The 16,294-nt window shown below is 32.2% G+C and overlaps 7 protein-coding genes across 9 annotated transcripts; 3 read left to right on the forward strand and 4 right to left on the reverse strand.

Annotated features, from left to right (window-relative positions):
• Positions 1–21: 21 nt before the first annotated feature.
• Acat2 (Acetyl-CoA acetyltransferase 2) lies at positions 22–3,100 on the forward strand. The gene is made up of 8 exons (XM_072007914.1): positions 22–180; positions 699–820; positions 1,050–1,162; positions 1,423–1,622; positions 1,713–1,942; positions 2,011–2,199; positions 2,263–2,425; positions 2,501–3,100. The coding sequence occupies exons 1-8, from the start codon at positions 132–134 to the stop codon at positions 2,617–2,619; spliced, it is 1,185 nt and encodes a 394-aa protein (XP_071864015.1). The 5' UTR covers positions 22–131; the 3' UTR covers positions 2,620–3,100.
• On the reverse strand, positions 2,857–5,852 carry LOC139989469 (U7 snRNA-associated Sm-like protein LSm10). Its single transcript, XM_072007926.1, has 3 exons — positions 5,571–5,852; positions 5,384–5,501; positions 2,857–3,296 (listed from the first exon to the last, which is right to left on the reverse strand). Exons 1-3 carry the CDS (start codon positions 5,708–5,710, stop codon positions 3,111–3,113), a joined length of 444 nt encoding a protein of 147 aa, XP_071864027.1. The 5' UTR covers positions 5,711–5,852; the 3' UTR covers positions 2,857–3,110.
• Positions 3,293–4,962, reverse strand: Nt5a (5' nucleotidase A). Its single transcript, XM_072007909.1, has one exon. The coding sequence runs from the start codon at positions 4,890–4,892 to the stop codon at positions 3,411–3,413; it is 1,482 nt and encodes a 493-aa protein (XP_071864010.1). The 5' UTR covers positions 4,893–4,962; the 3' UTR covers positions 3,293–3,410.
• A 43-nt stretch (positions 5,853–5,895) lies between the features above and the next one.
• LOC139989451 (transforming growth factor-beta-induced protein ig-h3) lies at positions 5,896–10,416 on the reverse strand. 2 transcript variants are annotated; one of them, XM_072007899.1, is made up of 14 exons: positions 9,324–10,416; positions 8,863–9,127; positions 8,671–8,769; positions 8,537–8,601; positions 8,314–8,459; positions 8,064–8,237; positions 7,693–7,993; positions 7,416–7,625; positions 7,206–7,343; positions 7,012–7,127; positions 6,750–6,940; positions 6,513–6,684; positions 6,324–6,446; positions 5,896–6,247 (listed from the first exon to the last, which is right to left on the reverse strand). In XM_072007899.1, exons 2-14 carry the CDS (start codon positions 8,970–8,972, stop codon positions 6,101–6,103), a joined length of 1,992 nt encoding a protein of 663 aa, XP_071864000.1. In that variant the 5' UTR covers positions 8,973–9,127; positions 9,324–10,416; the 3' UTR covers positions 5,896–6,100. The 2 variants fall into 2 exon arrangements, with proteins under 2 accessions (XP_071864000.1, XP_071863999.1); XM_072007898.1 differs by having other exon boundaries at positions 8,863–10,416.
• Positions 10,417–10,589: 173 nt separating this feature from the next.
• On the forward strand, positions 10,590–13,781 carry Eaat-2 (excitatory amino acid transporter 2). 2 transcript variants are annotated; one of them, XM_072007903.1, is made up of 10 exons: positions 10,590–10,733; positions 10,937–11,134; positions 11,196–11,286; positions 11,366–11,564; positions 11,633–11,843; positions 11,902–12,180; positions 12,298–12,531; positions 12,620–12,814; positions 12,887–13,021; positions 13,097–13,781. In XM_072007903.1, the coding sequence occupies exons 2-10, from the start codon at positions 11,061–11,063 to the stop codon at positions 13,302–13,304; spliced, it is 1,626 nt and encodes a 541-aa protein (XP_071864004.1). In that variant the 5' UTR covers positions 10,590–10,733; positions 10,937–11,060; the 3' UTR covers positions 13,305–13,781. The 2 variants fall into 2 exon arrangements, with proteins under 2 accessions (XP_071864004.1, XP_071864005.1); XM_072007904.1 differs by having other exon boundaries at positions 10,621–10,779.
• A 207-nt stretch (positions 13,782–13,988) lies between these two features.
• On the reverse strand, positions 13,989–15,259 carry Emc6 (ER membrane protein complex subunit 6). The gene is made up of 5 exons (XM_072007927.1): positions 15,089–15,259; positions 14,613–14,773; positions 14,454–14,546; positions 14,328–14,347; positions 13,989–14,207 (listed from the first exon to the last, which is right to left on the reverse strand). The coding sequence occupies exons 1-5, from the start codon at positions 15,123–15,125 to the stop codon at positions 14,177–14,179; spliced, it is 342 nt and encodes a 113-aa protein (XP_071864028.1). The 5' UTR covers positions 15,126–15,259; the 3' UTR covers positions 13,989–14,176.
• Positions 15,260–15,408: 149 nt separating this feature from the next.
• LOC139989477 (cx9C motif-containing protein 4) lies at positions 15,409–16,171 on the forward strand. Its single transcript, XM_074111854.1, has 3 exons — positions 15,409–15,613; positions 15,712–15,848; positions 15,932–16,171. Exons 1-3 carry the CDS (start codon positions 15,556–15,558, stop codon positions 15,947–15,949), a joined length of 213 nt encoding a protein of 70 aa, XP_073967955.1. The 5' UTR covers positions 15,409–15,555; the 3' UTR covers positions 15,950–16,171.
• Positions 16,172–16,294: the final 123 nt, after the last annotated feature.

A 16,294-nucleotide genomic window follows, 5' to 3' on the forward strand; every position in this document is an offset into this window, starting at 1 on the left:
TCAATAAGCCGTTACTGGCATAAATTACTATATAATACTTCTGCCAACTTATTTCCGTTATATCGGATCGTGGCGGTAGTCTTCGTTCAGTTCTTCACAGGTTTACACGTATTTTTGAATAAGTTTTCAACATGAGCAATAACGACGTTGTAATAATATCGGCGGTCAGAACACCTATAGGTATAAATTTATTTCTTACAAGTTTGAATAATATAACGATTGAAAATAATAACATTTATTCTATACTATACTAATACCTCGGTTTAAATGTCATTGTACATTGAAATTTTCAATTCGCAATAATTTTTGTTATACGTAATAAAAGCGTGTTTCATTAAAAAAGTACATCGCCTACTACCTTCTTGCTATTTTAGTTATATTCTAACAAATTAAATATTTTTTCATTTAAAAATACATCATACATCTGCACATTCGTGAGAAAATTATTCATATCATTTTTCTTAAATAATATTGATCTAAAATGCAAAAGTTGTATACAAATCATAAGCATATTATTATGATAGCGCTAATTTCTATATTCTGTTTATTTTTATTCCTATATCATTACTTTTATATTGCTTTTATCTCTGTATTTTATTCTTATTGCCTCTACCATATAACATAAAATCATTAGAATTTTAATCAATTAATTTCTATTATAGATCTTATTATTTTATAAAATACTTAATTATATTTAGGATCGTTCTGTGGTTCTTTATCATCATTGAAAGCATCAGATCTAGGAAGTATAGTTATTAAAGAGAGTCTTGAAAGAGCTCATATTAAACCTGTGGATGTTTCTGAAGTAATACTAGGACAGGTAATCTATAATTATAATTAACTTCGATGTTTATATACACTAATCATTTTAAATTATTCAATACATATTTTTTGTCAAACATTAATCATATACTAATTCCTAAATCTACAAAGAAACCTATGATAATATATAAGATAATGTATATATAAATCTTTTGATATATTAATAGCTGAATATAAACATAATAAAATTAATTATCTTAAAATATATGTGAGACTTCATTTTACAGGTATTGACTGCAGGTCAAGGACAAAATCCAGCAAGACAAGCAGCAATAAAAGCTGGTCTTCCTATATCTGTACCTGCTTACCTAATTAATATGCTATGTGGTTCAGGTTTAAAGTAAATACAGTTTTGTAATTCAAACCTTATTTAGTTATACAATATCATGCATGTTATTACTTCATGACCACAATTTTTTTAAAAAATCTGATCTTCTCTTAGTCACGTTACATCATGGATGTCATTACTTTATATAATGTTGTCATAGTGAAAAGAGTATTTTAATGAAGTTCTTCTAATTTTGAAGTTATTCCATATGTTGCAATATATCCAATTGCAATATGTTCTGAATAAATTTTACAAAAAACACATGTTTTTAGAGCAGTCTTGAATGGATACTTATCTATAAAAGCTGGAGAGAACCAAATAGTTGTAGCTGGTGGTCAAGAAAGTATGAGTCAATCTTGTCATGTATTACACCTTAGAAAAGGTGTAAAAATTGGAGATTGTAATTTGAAAGACACTTTATTAATCGATGGCTTGATGGATGCGTTTCATGGAATTCACATGGGAGTAACAGGTATAGATTGTAATTGATACATCTCTATCATATAAAAATTATTGTATTACGATTGTATAATTTCGTGAATATATATATATATATGTACAGCTGAAAATATTTCTAACGACTACACTGTAAGTAGAAAAGAACAGGATGAGTATGCAGCTAAATCTCAACAGAAGGTAGAAGCTGCAATTACTGCAGGCTATTTTTCCAAGGAAATCATTCCTATAACTGTACCTACTACAAAAGAACCTATTATTGTGGATAAAGATGAATATCCTAAGTTTGGAACAACTGTAGAAAGTCTTCAAAAATTAAAACCTGCTTTTTTGGAAGTATGACTAATTACATATTTTTTTCATAAATTGAAATACTTCATCATATAATAATTATACATTGTCAGGCTAAAGGTACCGTTACAGCTGGTAATGCTTCTGGCATCAATGATGGAGCAGCAGCAGTAGTTCTTATGTCTGCAGATATTGCTATACAAAAAGGACTTTCCCCATTAGCTAGAATTGTTGCAGTAGCTGAAGCTGGAGTGGAACCAAGAATTATGGGCATGGGTCCTGTGCCAGCAGTTGAGTTAGTGGTTAGTAGATAAAGTTTAGTTACGATATATAAATTCATGTAATGAAGGAGGTGAATATTTTAGTTACAAAAAGCAAAGTGGACAAAAGAAGAAGTAGATTTATATGAATTAAATGAAGCCTTTGCAGCGCAAGCTATAGCTTGCGTAAAAACTCTTGATTTAAATCCTAACAAAGTTAATATAAACGGCGGAGCTATTGCTTTAGGGCATCCTATTGGTGCATCTGGTATGACAGCAAAATTAGAATAATCGAAGATATTATATTCTTGTAGTATTCTTGTTAATCTATGTTCTGTTATAGGTGCTAGAGTATTAGTAACTCTATTGCATTCCTTAGAAAGAATTGGTGGAAACAAAGGTGTTGCAGCCTTATGTATTGGTGGAGGAATGGGAATAGCAATTGCTGTTCAAAGAAAATAACAAATACTTTATCCAAATAGGTATTACATTTTCTTAATACCTGAGCATTATCATTTTGCAACAAAACCCTATGTGGGTGTGTCACATAAGATTTTTAGTACCTTCTTGGATTATTATGAAATACTGCTTTTATTACACATTTATTAAATCATTAAAGGTTTGTATATTATTATAAAAAATATTAATTAATATTATTCTAAAAAATATACAAGGCCATAATAGAAAGTTGAGAACATTCTTTTATAATACTATTTATTTTGTATCATTATAATAAGGTGTTGACTAATATAATTAAATAAATTTACTTTGTCTATATTTACTTATATATCAGTTATTGGCAACTGTACTTACAATTTGTACAAAACAATCATTTTTATGCTAAACTTGTACACTGTATTATGCAATGTAGGTTTATATAGAAGTTATTTTCGTAAATGGAAAATTTAATTGTTAATAAAAATATAACATTATCAATTTGTTATTAATTAGTTTTATTTCTGTTCAATCTGTGCTCTGCCTTTTTTTCTATCTTCTAAAATTTTTTCCACTGCTGCTAGCCCTTCTCGTTGTTTTTGTTCAGTATGTTTTGATTTTAATGTACGTTTAGTACATGTTAGGTCCCTCTTATGCATTAGCAAATGTTGCAATTGTTCCTTGATAGCTGGTATAATACGTATCTTGAATTAAGAATATATTATAAATATGATACTAATATGTTATAGCATGCAAGTTAACATAAAACAACAAAACTTCTGTTTGGGGGTTAATAAATTGGGGATAAATTTATGAATTTAAAACGTAGATATACTAAGTGGTACTGCAGGATAATATCCATCATATTTCTTTCCATCTTTATAAAAACATAAGTAAGATTCTTCTAATGGCTGTTGAGCTACTAAATCTATATCAGGTATGCAAAGTTTTGAATATTTTTTTATAACATGTCCCCATATTGAGTCCATATTAATGTTACGATCTTTTAAACAAAAATAAGAGCCCCAAAATGTTGAATTTAATACTTTTTCATCAGGATGTGATAAGTTTTGTTGAACCATTCCCTCAGACATTTGTTCCTCAATTACAGCTACTGTATCACATTGTACATATGAATTTGGTACATAAATATCTTGCAAAAGATTATCACCAATATATACATAACGAGGATTTTGCTTTCCAGATAAATTTTCAAGGAATTCAGTAAGTCCTTCCCAATTACCTTGGCTATATATACCACCTTGTTTCAAATCTTTACTTTCTATGATATTATTACCTTCTTCATTATTTACAATATCAAGAAAAGGGCGTTTTTCAATGAAAAAAGCAGGTTTCTTTGCATAACAAATTACAATATCAAATAGAGATTTCCAATCTTCTCCAAGAGCATAAGTAGCATTAAAATCAACAAAATCAACATTTGATCCAGTGATAAGGAAAGTAATACGATGTCTTTTTAATTCTTGAAGCCAAGTTATAGTTCTTGCAGTACATTTATACATATATTTATGAGGATTCTTTCTGAGGCTAGGAAAAAAGTACCCTCTGTTCATTTTAAAATGATCTCTGTTAAACATTTCAATCAATCCATCCAACATGTTAGGCCAAACATTATATGCATTCAAAGGTCCTCCTTGTTCTTCATCAAGTGTATCTATTAATCTTGCAAAAATAAGAGATGATGGAACATCAAAATAATCTAATAAACTTCTCATTTTCATTGATAAAGGACCATTCCATGTGGATAACATGTCATTACAAAAAGCATCTGTAGTCTCCCATCTCTGCCCAGGGTATATCTTTTTGATTTCTTCAGTACTTAATAGATTACTTCCATGACATGCTCTTTGAATTACACCATCAGCATTTATTCTAAGTATATTTCCTCTTTCAAAATCTAAGAATAATCCTTTTTGCATAAAATCTAAATCTTTATCTTCTAATGGCTTTAACAAATATTTGGGGTTGTACCCCTTTTCTGTAACTAAATAATTGGCTAAAGTTTCATATATCAAGTGTACCATGTTTGTCACATTATAACGTAAAAGTGTATTGTCTAAATCAAATCCAATACAGTCATAATCAAGGAACTTAAATGCACTCATGTTGACTTGTGTTGATGGAATAATTGAGGCTTTTGTAGAGTAATATTTCAAATTTATGTGAGTCCGAAAATGTGTAAAAAATTTTAATTTTTCACCAGTGTTATACCACAAAATACTTTGCACTTGTGAATAAGATGCTAATGATTTGTAAAGCAGATGCCAAGATTTTATCATTTCTCTTATTTATTTGTATGTATATGTTCATATATAACTAAAGCACTTAACACATACTACATACATAACACATACTACATACACAACACATATCCATTTTTATTAGTAAAGAAACAATGTTTACACAAAGATAAAATCATTCTAAATTTATACTTTAACTTTCAGTTATCTGATATATAAGCAACCTATGACTTCAAAAATACCTAGACAACACAATAATAATATGCATAAACGCAACAACAAAATGATATCTATTTTTTGTAATACTTATCCCGTAAGACACTTTATGTAAAGCTTTCATACAATAATAAGTTTAATAAATTTAACAGAGCATATTTTAAATAATATATAACGTACAATATACATTCGACAATTGCAATAAAATAAAGTTGACTCGTATTTATTTACAATATCATTATCAAAAATTAAATATCATGTACTATAATTAAACTAAAATTTTACAGTAGGACTTATATTTTAAAATTACTTACTTTTGGTGGAATATGAACGTAACGGATATTTCTTGCTTGCACAAAGAACATGTCGTAACTGTACGAGTCTCCCCTAGGGTCTGTGAAGATGCAATCTCTCATTACAATATTCATGTAACTGCAAAAAAGCAAAAAATGTAAATAGTCCTAGGTCAATAATGATAACATATAACGGAAAATTACTCACGCATCTGTGTGTTCTACAATTCCATAAACTGATGCTTCATTTCGAAGATCTATTGTCGTACGTTCATTTTGGACTGCTTTTAATAAAATGGCTAAGGTATTAAAATAGAAATACCGTTCTTCTTTTGAATCAGGAGCCATAATGCCATACAAGTACAAGCATAATAATATCAATCTGATAATATACGCCGGCAGATATTTAGTAGAGTATGTGTTACAAGAAATATTTATACGTGTTACAAGTGTAGCCAACTTTATAAATATAGCCAAAAGAAACTATGTCTTTTGAACACAGTTAAAGAAAGAACGATTAAGTAGTCGAGAAATCATTTAAATTTCAATATATATTGTTCCCAACAAATACATAATGCAGTAAATAAGTGCATGAGTAACTTACTACATACTTTGTAAACTTTATATATATATACATACACATATATAGGTAGACATATAGTATCGTAATTAATATGTATAGTATCGTAATGGATATGTGACGTGAGTCAGTAATATAGATGGGTTTAATTATTTATCTCAAAGACAAGCTTTTCTTACAAATGGTCCATCATGTATTCTTCTATGACCATTAGGACACTGATCAGGTAGTAATACTGAGTTTATCTCGTGTGCAACTCCAGCTTTATTCAAAATGTCGCTCTTTACAAGAGTAGCATCATTTACCTGGAGTGAAAAATTATATTTTGTAAGGCGCTCATTTTATTATTTTTATTAAATTACTAAAAAACTATGTCCTTACCAAAATTCTGTTATTTTTTCTCATAATATTTATCGGGTTTCCTTTAGTTCTGACGGTATACTGTAAATCTGGCATGAAGCTTTCAGCAAGTAACATATTATCCACGATATGATTTTGTAGTGTCTGAAAGTGAACAACGAAAAACACTTTTAATCGAATCAATCAATTTGTTCATAAAAATAGTATTACCTTTGTTAGATAGTTCCTGTCTTCCAATAATTTTTGAAGTTTAGCATTTCCTAGCTGTTTAAATGCTTTATCCGAAGGAACGAAATATGTACACGAAGAATTCGCGCGCTTAAATTGGTCATACATTTGTGGTTGAATGCCTTTAATTCTTTCCATAGCGTCTAACCAAATACTGTAACAATTTTCCATTTATATTTCTCAGAGTCTTGGAATTTTCGTGTACAGGAAAAGAGTTACCTGAAATTGCCTTCTTTTCTCAAAATATAATCTAAAGATTCTTCTGCAGGATGTAAAATGTGACTTATAACGTGTAAAACGCCATTGCTACATTCTCTATCAGCTTTCATAATTAATGCGTTTTCTATTCCAAAATTACCACGATAAACTTGGAAGCGTAATGGAACTCCTATTTCAAGCGTTCTAGCGATCTATAATGGATTATAATCTTTAAAAGTTACTGAGGAATATATTGGAATATTCAATTTTGCACTTAACTTACTTGATTGCTACTAATTTCATCGGTGAAATACGTTCCCGTAACTATATGATTAAGAACAAAGTTCCGAGCACTCTTTTGATTTCTTTGCAATTCTACAAGTTTCTGATTTGATAGGGCTATAAAAGAGCATCTTATATTAAGAAACAAAACACGTTTGTCTAATTTTGTCAAAAATAAAGATCGAATATACATACAATACATTGCTGTCTCAGAGGGAGCAAACATTGTGAAGTGTTTCAAATGTCTCAAACTTTCTTCCAATTCAGCTGTTTTAATTATTTCTAAAAATTTAAATAATCTTTCCTCCTTGATCACATCCAAGATAGTTTTAGCTGCAATATGTTATATTCATAATGAAAGATTCTTAGAAGATCTTAAATGCCATTCAAGTAAGAATTATTTACCTCGATCCGGAAGTAACACGCGATCAACAACGTAAAGTAATCCATTTTTTCCATGATACATTTCATTCTTTATATTTGCATTATCCACGATGGGTCCATACGGACCGCAATTTAATATTAGTTCTTGTCGTTGCATAGTGCTTGCATGATATTCCGAAATTATATTTGGCACGCATACAGGATGCGTTACGATATGATGAGCAATTAATGCTAAACGAAACAATATATTATATAGAAGAGAAAACTTACATATATGTATTCGGCACAATTCAATTACCATTTAATGCTGTCGGGTTTTCCAACATATCGGTCAATTGTCTTTTAGGAATATGATGAAAAGCTTGATCCGTGGGTGCAAAAATAGTACAGGGTATTTCACTGAACCTAATTCTATTTCCTAACTCGCTATTTTTAAGGGCTTTTGTAAATATTTCGAATCTACCGTCCCTGGAAGCGAGCTCAATTATGTCTGAATTTTGTGCCAAAGCAAGATCCAAAACTCCATCGATAACATGCACAACTCCATTAGTGGCAACTTGATCCTTGCGAATAATTCGATGACAATTCACTGTTTCCATCTGTGAAGATGAAAGCGTTTATTGAACAATTGTGCATATATAAGCTATTACGATTCAACATGTTACTTACTCCGCTAGAAAATTTGTTGATTCTTAAAACGTTTCCTTGTAATCGCGATGGAATTAAAAGATTTGCTTGCCATTGATTTGATAATACGCGTCTGTCTATTATATGATTCGCGATTAAATTTACATATCTGTTACCGTCGTATTCTTGGTGAATACCTTTTACTTTTAAGTAATGCTGAAAAGGATAATGATTAAAACATATTAGATGATATATTAGATGATTACACATCGCATATTTTCGTTAAACATACATCGAAAGCATCGTCGGATGGTACGAATAACGTTAAGGGTGGTCCACTGATCAATTCTCCCGCGAACGATGAACTTTCGATTAATTTTGCAAATTTCGTAGCACCCACTCGTCGCGTTGTTTCTATGAGATTTATTAATGGTTTTACTGAAAGGGATAATAGAAATATAATTGAGTTTGGAAACGAATATAAGACTAAGATAATATGTAATTGCATCTATTACCTCCTGTGCATCCAAGATACCCAGGAACTCTATAATATCCTGCGCAGCATTCGTATCTTACGAATCTGCGAAGCGAATGAAAGCATTGAAGTATTCAAATATGTATCATATCTAAAATGTATAATTATACTTACGTAGGCTTGCCACAAATTTTTCGAGGATTCCACTGTTTGCTTTCAGTGTAATAAGCATAGCTTATGTCATCGTTTACCTCTACGGCGCATACGTTAGGTCTACAGAAATTAGAAATATAAAACTAGTTTCATAAACATTTACTACTAATGTAAATTTAAAAATACATATATATACAATTATGCAAGTATTACCCTTGTCTTTGCGAATTGTCAACCTTCCACCAAGAATTTCCTTGATACGCATAAACTATATTAAACACCGTTAATGATATGAATATTTTCGTTATAATTTCACTGAACATGTTTTCACTATGATGAAAATATTGGCACGATAAAATGGAAAGACTCGCGGCACAAGCGTAACTTGCTTGGTCGGACAGAACATCTGAGAATGACTCGGTTCGAAATGCTTCGTATTTTAAGGGCTATGTTCTTCCATCCCATCTGGGAAATATATCTGTTAAAATGGATGTCGATGTTATCTACGTGAATTAATATTGAGAAATCTAGTACATGTTACACTTCTCAATTTTTAGAAATCATTTGTATCGGGTAGATGAATTTTCCATATGTTAAGACTCGCATAGCAACGTATTGCACATTAACATGCAATTTTATCAGAATATAAATTTTAAATGATGGATACTACTGACCTTGAAATGCCTTCGACATTCATATTTATCAATATTTTTATAACACTATCTTCAACGGCGAAATTCACTTCTACGAAATACAACTTTTTTATATTTACGATTTCTTGTTACGCACGTGTAGCAAAATATTAAACAGTCCCTCGAGGTGACAGATAACTTACTCTTGTATTGTACATCTGCTCTATGAACTGCTAGTGTTATGAACTATTAGTCTGTATATAGTCACTCATAGCCATCATTGCAAGAGAAATTGGGTTACCTTACAACGGATATACAAAGGGGCCCTATAAATTGGCCCATATCCTACATGCTTTCAAAATAATTCGCTATGAACGTTCCAATTCGAATTTAGTAATCGCAGTGAAATACATCAAATTCCAATTAATTTCCAATTTCATATTGCATTTCAATACGGATATATGTGGTTTATATATAAATAGAATCGCATAATAATATGACGATGCATACGACTGTTAATGCACTTTCCATGATTCCATGAATTAACCAGGGCAACATAGATTCGAATTTCCCGTTAAAATAACATCAGGCAAGGGAAACTGATACGCGGCGTCCATTTTCGTAGATATGATCGTAATTTACTTTTCAGTCTAGCATTATGACGCGATTTACGGTGTTGCCTTTAATTCGATAAAATTAACGAGTCTTGCAAGTGGCATGTATATGTGGTACATAGCGTTTACGCCCACAACCACGCTTTTCTCTCGAATGTACTTTTGTACTTAGAACGTATTAACCTGTTAAGACGCAACGACGTCTTTCAAAGAGCTCCTATTTTATTTCAAATGCATCTTACATATAAGAAAGAGAAAACGTAGAAACAGATCGTGTAACTACAATGGTAAATGTCGGAACGTTTGATAAGAGGTAATGCAACATTGTAATACATTTTAATCACTTCGTAGGGGGTTGTGCGTCAAGGGATGAACTGTTCAAGTTCTCCATTTAGAACAATTTAGCCGATGCCGTAGATCCAATAGAGACGGGTCTATTTCTGCGAAACAGACGCGCGTGGTACACATTTTTCTCCCTTCTGCTTATTCAGTGCCGTGCGACCCGTTCTGATGAGTGCCCTCTTCCTGTAGCCGACTATCTCTGTTACTCTCCGATCTGTCTCCCTTCACTCTTACGATGTTCACCCTCTGACCCCTCACGAGCTCTAATCAGCTTCCTGGATGGGGCATATTATCTGCGTGATGGCAGATCGTAACGACGCGATACTCAGCCAGGTCCCGGGTATTCGATCATACGGTAGTCACTCGGTAGTCCATTGCGCGTAAAAGACCTGCCAAGATCCACGGTTACGGATGCCATTTAGCTCGTTATACGATTTCATCGCATTGGTGCAGTGGTTCTGAAACTGTGCTTCTGAATCTGCTACTAAGGATTCAGGTGTGACCTCCTATGGGAAATCCACTTTTCTACGTTTTAGCACAGTGTCGGTCTTCCATCATGCTTTTTAATATTCGCTTTTTAACTTTGATCGATTGATAAACGAGACACAAGGACTCTGTGTTATATACGCACAAGAGAACGTGTAGTTCTTTAGTAGTTAAAGGGAATTTATACAATGACGATCTCTTTGGTTTGTACAGACACAGACGCCAGAGCGGTGAAAGCCGCGGGATGAACGAGTACGAGTTCTCCGTGATCTTCCTCGTATACAGAGGAAGAGTATTAAAGAAGTCTTAAAAGTGATATATTATCAAATTGATCAAAATGTCTCTTGGGAAACGTATATCTGGAGCCGTCGCGGTCCTCAGAGGCGCTTCGGAAGTTAAAGAAGCACAAACGTAAGATTTGCGAACTGCTACCTTCTTTGCAGTTTGATTTTTTACCTAGAACAATTTCTAGGTCATGTTCCGATGAGATCGAGAAAATAACGACCGTGGAAGAAGAAAAGATTTGCCCCGATAAGAAGACACCGCTTGACAGATTACAACTAGTTAGTTGTATTCATATGTTTCTCTTCTTTCAACATTTCTTTTATATTTCATTCGAATTCTATTTGAACATAAATATAGGTGGTGGATTGGTTCGGAGAGAACACGCTCTTGGTTCTTACGATTATTGGAGTGTTGGTGGGTCTTGTTCTTGGATTTCTTGGTCGATTAGCCAGTCCTTCGCCGCAAACCATTACTCTTCTCAGCTTCCCTGGAGAACTCCTTATGCGACTGTTGAAGATGTTCATTCTGCCACTCATTGTTTCGTCGCTTATCTCCGGTGATTATACAACATCCAATAAATCATTGCATTCAGCTAGTCTCTCTCTAAGTTATCCTTTTTTGTAGGAATGGCGCAATTAGACCCTAGGGGTTCGGGAAGAATGGGATATAGAGCATTGATATATTACACCGTAACGACCATTCTTGCGGCCATAGTTGGCATCGCAATGGTGCTTATAATCCACCCCGGTGATCCTAGAATCAAAACCACCATAACCGCGCCTAAGACGGATATCGCAAAAATGTCTACGTTAGACGCAATTCTCGACATAGTTAGGTACGTGATATACATGATACAGATCGCATAAATCGTCATCGATGAATACCATTTTTAGAAACATGGTGCCGGAAAATTTGGTGCAGGCGTGCTTCCAGCAGGTGCAGACCACTTACGTGACGACGGAAGTGATTGCCATAGGAACAAATGAAATCAGTCAAGTTCTCCAGCCAACATTAATATACAAGGATGGAACGAACGTGATGGGAATGATAGTGTTCTGTATTACGTTCGGCCTTCTCGCTGGACAAATCGGCCCTCGAGGAAAATTGATGGTCGACTTCTTCGTGGTTCTGAACGAAATAATCATGAAGTTTGTCAGCATTATTGTGATGTGGTGAGCGATCGAGATACGACTTAATTTCTAGCCTGCTACCGATTGCCTTGCTGCTTATCTGATTTGTAATTTGACATGAAGAAAAATCTAGAAGATTCGAGTATTAATATTATGCAGGTTCTCTCCGTTCGGAATCATGTGTTTGATAGCTGGTAAGATAATGTCGATCAACAATTTGACGGCAACTGCTCAGATGTTGGGCTTGTACATGGTGACGGTCATCGTGGGCTTATTGATTCATGCTATAATCACTATGCCAGCGATATTTTGGTTTATAACTCGACAGAATCCTGCCGTGTTCTTCAAGGGTATGATGCAAGCTTGGATTACAGCTTTGGGAACGGCATCAAGGTACCTGATGATAACTTCTTTCTTTTTTTTTTTTTTTTTTGTAAATAAGCTTATGTAAACTGTACGATATATTTTTTAATGTCTTTAGCGCTGCAACTTTGCCTGTAACTTTCCGATGCCTCGAAGAAAACAATAAAATCGATCCACGTGTAACGCGATTCGTAGTCTCAGTCGGGGCTACGGTGAACATGGATGGAACGGCTCTTTATGAGGCGGTTGCTGCAATTTTCATCGCCCAAATGAATGGAATCTCGTTAGGAATAGGTGAAGTTATAACAGTCAGGTTTGTATGATCGATGTGACAGAAATATGCCCAGGTCTATTACTTACTTATGGTTCTCCTTCGCCTATATAGTCTCACAGCAACCTTGGCCAGTATAGGGGCAGCAAGTATTCCCAGCGCAGCTTTAATTACGATGTTATTAGTGCTCACAGCTTTAGGTTTACCGACGAACGACATTTCTCTATTATTTGCAGTTGATTGGATGTTGTAAGTCCATTATTTATATTCATATACGTCAAGCGACAGAAAACCAGATTCAATAACATATCTTATTATTCGAAGGGATCGAATCAGAACTTCGATCAACGTTTTGGGTGACGGGTATGGAGCTGGAATAGTTTATCATTTGAGTAAACATGAACTGGAGAAAATGGATCAAGAAAGGAAATTAGAGGGTCTTGAAATGGGGACACCTCTTGAGGACATTTCAGAGAGTTGTCAACGCGAGAGCGTACCTGCTCCTGAGGAAAGTTCCGAAACAAAGATTTGATTTGCAAGAATACTGATCTTCCTCCGAACACTCTCTTTAGCTCCTTGTACGGTAACATAAAAGAAAACTCTGTTCACTCGCACGACCAAGGAATTATCACCATGGTATTAAATGGAATTGGTAGAAATGAAACTTTATTTTCTCACTGCCAACAAAGTTTTGGATTTTTTATCAAATAAAAATTGTTGATAAGTTACAAATGTTTTAAGACTATCAAAAAAAATATTGTCAAACTATTATTGTTATACAGTGTAATAAAAATGTGAGCATGTTAAGTACAAAATAATATCATTGTGAACTGTTTTCTTGCGGTATGCTGCAATATATTAAGTACTGATGAAAATTAATTGAAAATTATATTGTACAGAGGATTAAACGTAGCTTTTATGTATGAATTGAAATGTTTAACTTGTTATGAGATTATGTATGTGTTATCATTTATTCATTTTAATAATCGAATAAAGAATTTTATTCTAATCATGTTTTGAAAAACTGTGTTCAACAGATTGTTATCGTATTAGATAATTCATCCTTGGGATTTTACAATGCTTTGTTAACATTGTTCATATACCATGTTATTTATTATATGTATATTATAGAAACAGAAGAATAAATACAGATTAACTGCATTTATAATTATTATACACATTAGAAATATTACAATAATGAACAAATTCAAGCAGGTGGAACAGACGGAATAAATGTATTTTCGAAAGTGTTCTATGTACATACATATACAATAAATCACATAGTGCTTTATCAACAATATTATTACTCTGACCAGCAACTGGAAATTGTTTGTGATATATTTAATTAGTTAACGACATATTTAGTTAAAAAATATAAACCCTTAAATCTAAACATCCTTTTAATCAGTATACATGTACCATACCATATAAAAATCTAATAATATATTAAGGAAAATATAAAAAACATAAATTTTATGCATAGCGATGAGTTACATAAATATGTCATTTATTCTTGTATTTGAATAAGAATATTCAATTGTTTATAAAAGGATACGTCCAAAACAGCACATATGTCTGTTGTATGATTATAATAAGTCGTAATAAGGAAAATACTTGCCCGTTTTAATAGGTATTTAATATTTCAATCTCTTCCTTTAATAAGACTATGTGTAAAGGATACAAAAAGGCCTCCAAAAAATCCACTAGTTAAAAGATTTCGTCTACTTATAAAATATTTTTTCCATTGACCTCCAGCTTTTAACAATAACATTGCCTACAAAAAGCATTTTTTATTCAGTGTTTATTACATGATAATAATATTTTTAAAAATTATTCTTACCCATAATCCAAATACAGCAAAAATGTAGAAACCAAAACCATATAATCCAGTTAATCCTAATAAACCAGCTGTGCTTCCTGATAATGCTGCCATTGATATCTTACAGTATTCTACCACAGCAGCATTATTTAAAACAGCTGATTCACTATATGCAATAATCTCTGGAAAAAAAAAAGGAGATTTAATACCAGAGAGTAAGTTTACTTTACATGAAAGTAGTATTGTTTCTGAATAATTTAAAAAATTAAAAAACAGAATTATTTAATAAATGGCAAGATGAAAATAAAATGTAAATAAATTTCAATGTTGTTTAAAAAGCTATTTTACAAGATTTATTTCCTATACAATCTGACGTTTCTAGATTTATATATAATATTAATAAATAAAAATATAACCTATGAGAGATGTTACAAATATTTAATAAAATGCATTCAATATTGAAATAGCCTTAGAATAATCGATACTCTGTTATTTACCTCCTTTCTCCTGTTTTGTTTTAATTCTTCCCAACATTGTTATATTTCTGTTGATATTAGCAAACGATTTTTATAATTTAACCTAACACATTCGTTAATGACTATGTATATGTGTACATTAAAGTTCGTTTGTCGGCTGCTAGGATAAACTACGTTTAGAGTGCCATCTACTTGCTATCAAGATTTTGTTACGCGTGACGTTGGGTTATTCAGATCATTTTTGTTCATTGTTTGGAAGTCCATCACGCGGAAGGTAAAAATTTAATATTCCATTACTAGTATTTCCTGAGTTCTTAATTAAATAGTTAAATTTATACATTTTATAACCAATAAATCTAGTTTTGAAATATCCTTTATTTGCACTAGCTTTGTGATACTAGTACGATCGAACCAGTTGCAACTTCAGATTATATAAGATGTACCTCGTTAAACTTTTGCATATCTAAAAAGATATTTGATTTGTTCGCATGACGACTGCTGATCCCTGTAAAAAGTTTGCATGTAAATTACAGCAGTGTTTAAAAGGTTTGGATCGTGAATGTAATTTTGCTTTAGATTGCAAAATTTTCTATTTATTTATGCATTTAAGATTATACATGTGCTGATTAGTTATTTAATTTTAGACAACGTCTATCAACCATCACGGTGTGAATACGTTATAGAGGAATTAAGACAGTGTTGTATAAAACATTCTGCTATTTCATTAGTCTGTGATGGTATAGATACTTCCAAACCATACGAACATAATACAGTGGATTACGTATGTACAAATAATTTTATCATGTATAATCATTTCATTATTGAAAATTTTTACTAATTTACTGTAATTTCGTTTTGTTGTAGAGAAAAGCTCAGAAATAAAATTCATTATGGATAAGAAGTTCAAAATTGTACGTTTGGAAAACAACAAAAGATTAATGATTATAGGTATATGCAGTGCATCAATACTGGGTGTTCTTTCAACGACATTGTATCAATGGACACAAGTACCGGAAATTCCAAAAAACAAGTAGACATAAATATGTTTTGATATTTTGACACAAGTAATGTATGAATAAATAGCAAATACATATATATTATATAAGAGATATTAATTTCTGGTAAATAATAACACGTTGAAGATGGAAGCAGTAAAAAAAGCAAAAGAGCGATTTAGAAAGTACCCAATTGTCATTGCGCAATGCCATGAATCTGGAGCTAAGTATG

The sequence above is a fragment of the Bombus fervidus genome, chromosome 7, assembly GCF_041682495.2.
Source record: "Bombus fervidus isolate BK054 chromosome 7, iyBomFerv1, whole genome shotgun sequence".
NCBI lineage: Eukaryota > Metazoa > Arthropoda > Insecta > Hymenoptera > Apidae > Bombus > Bombus fervidus.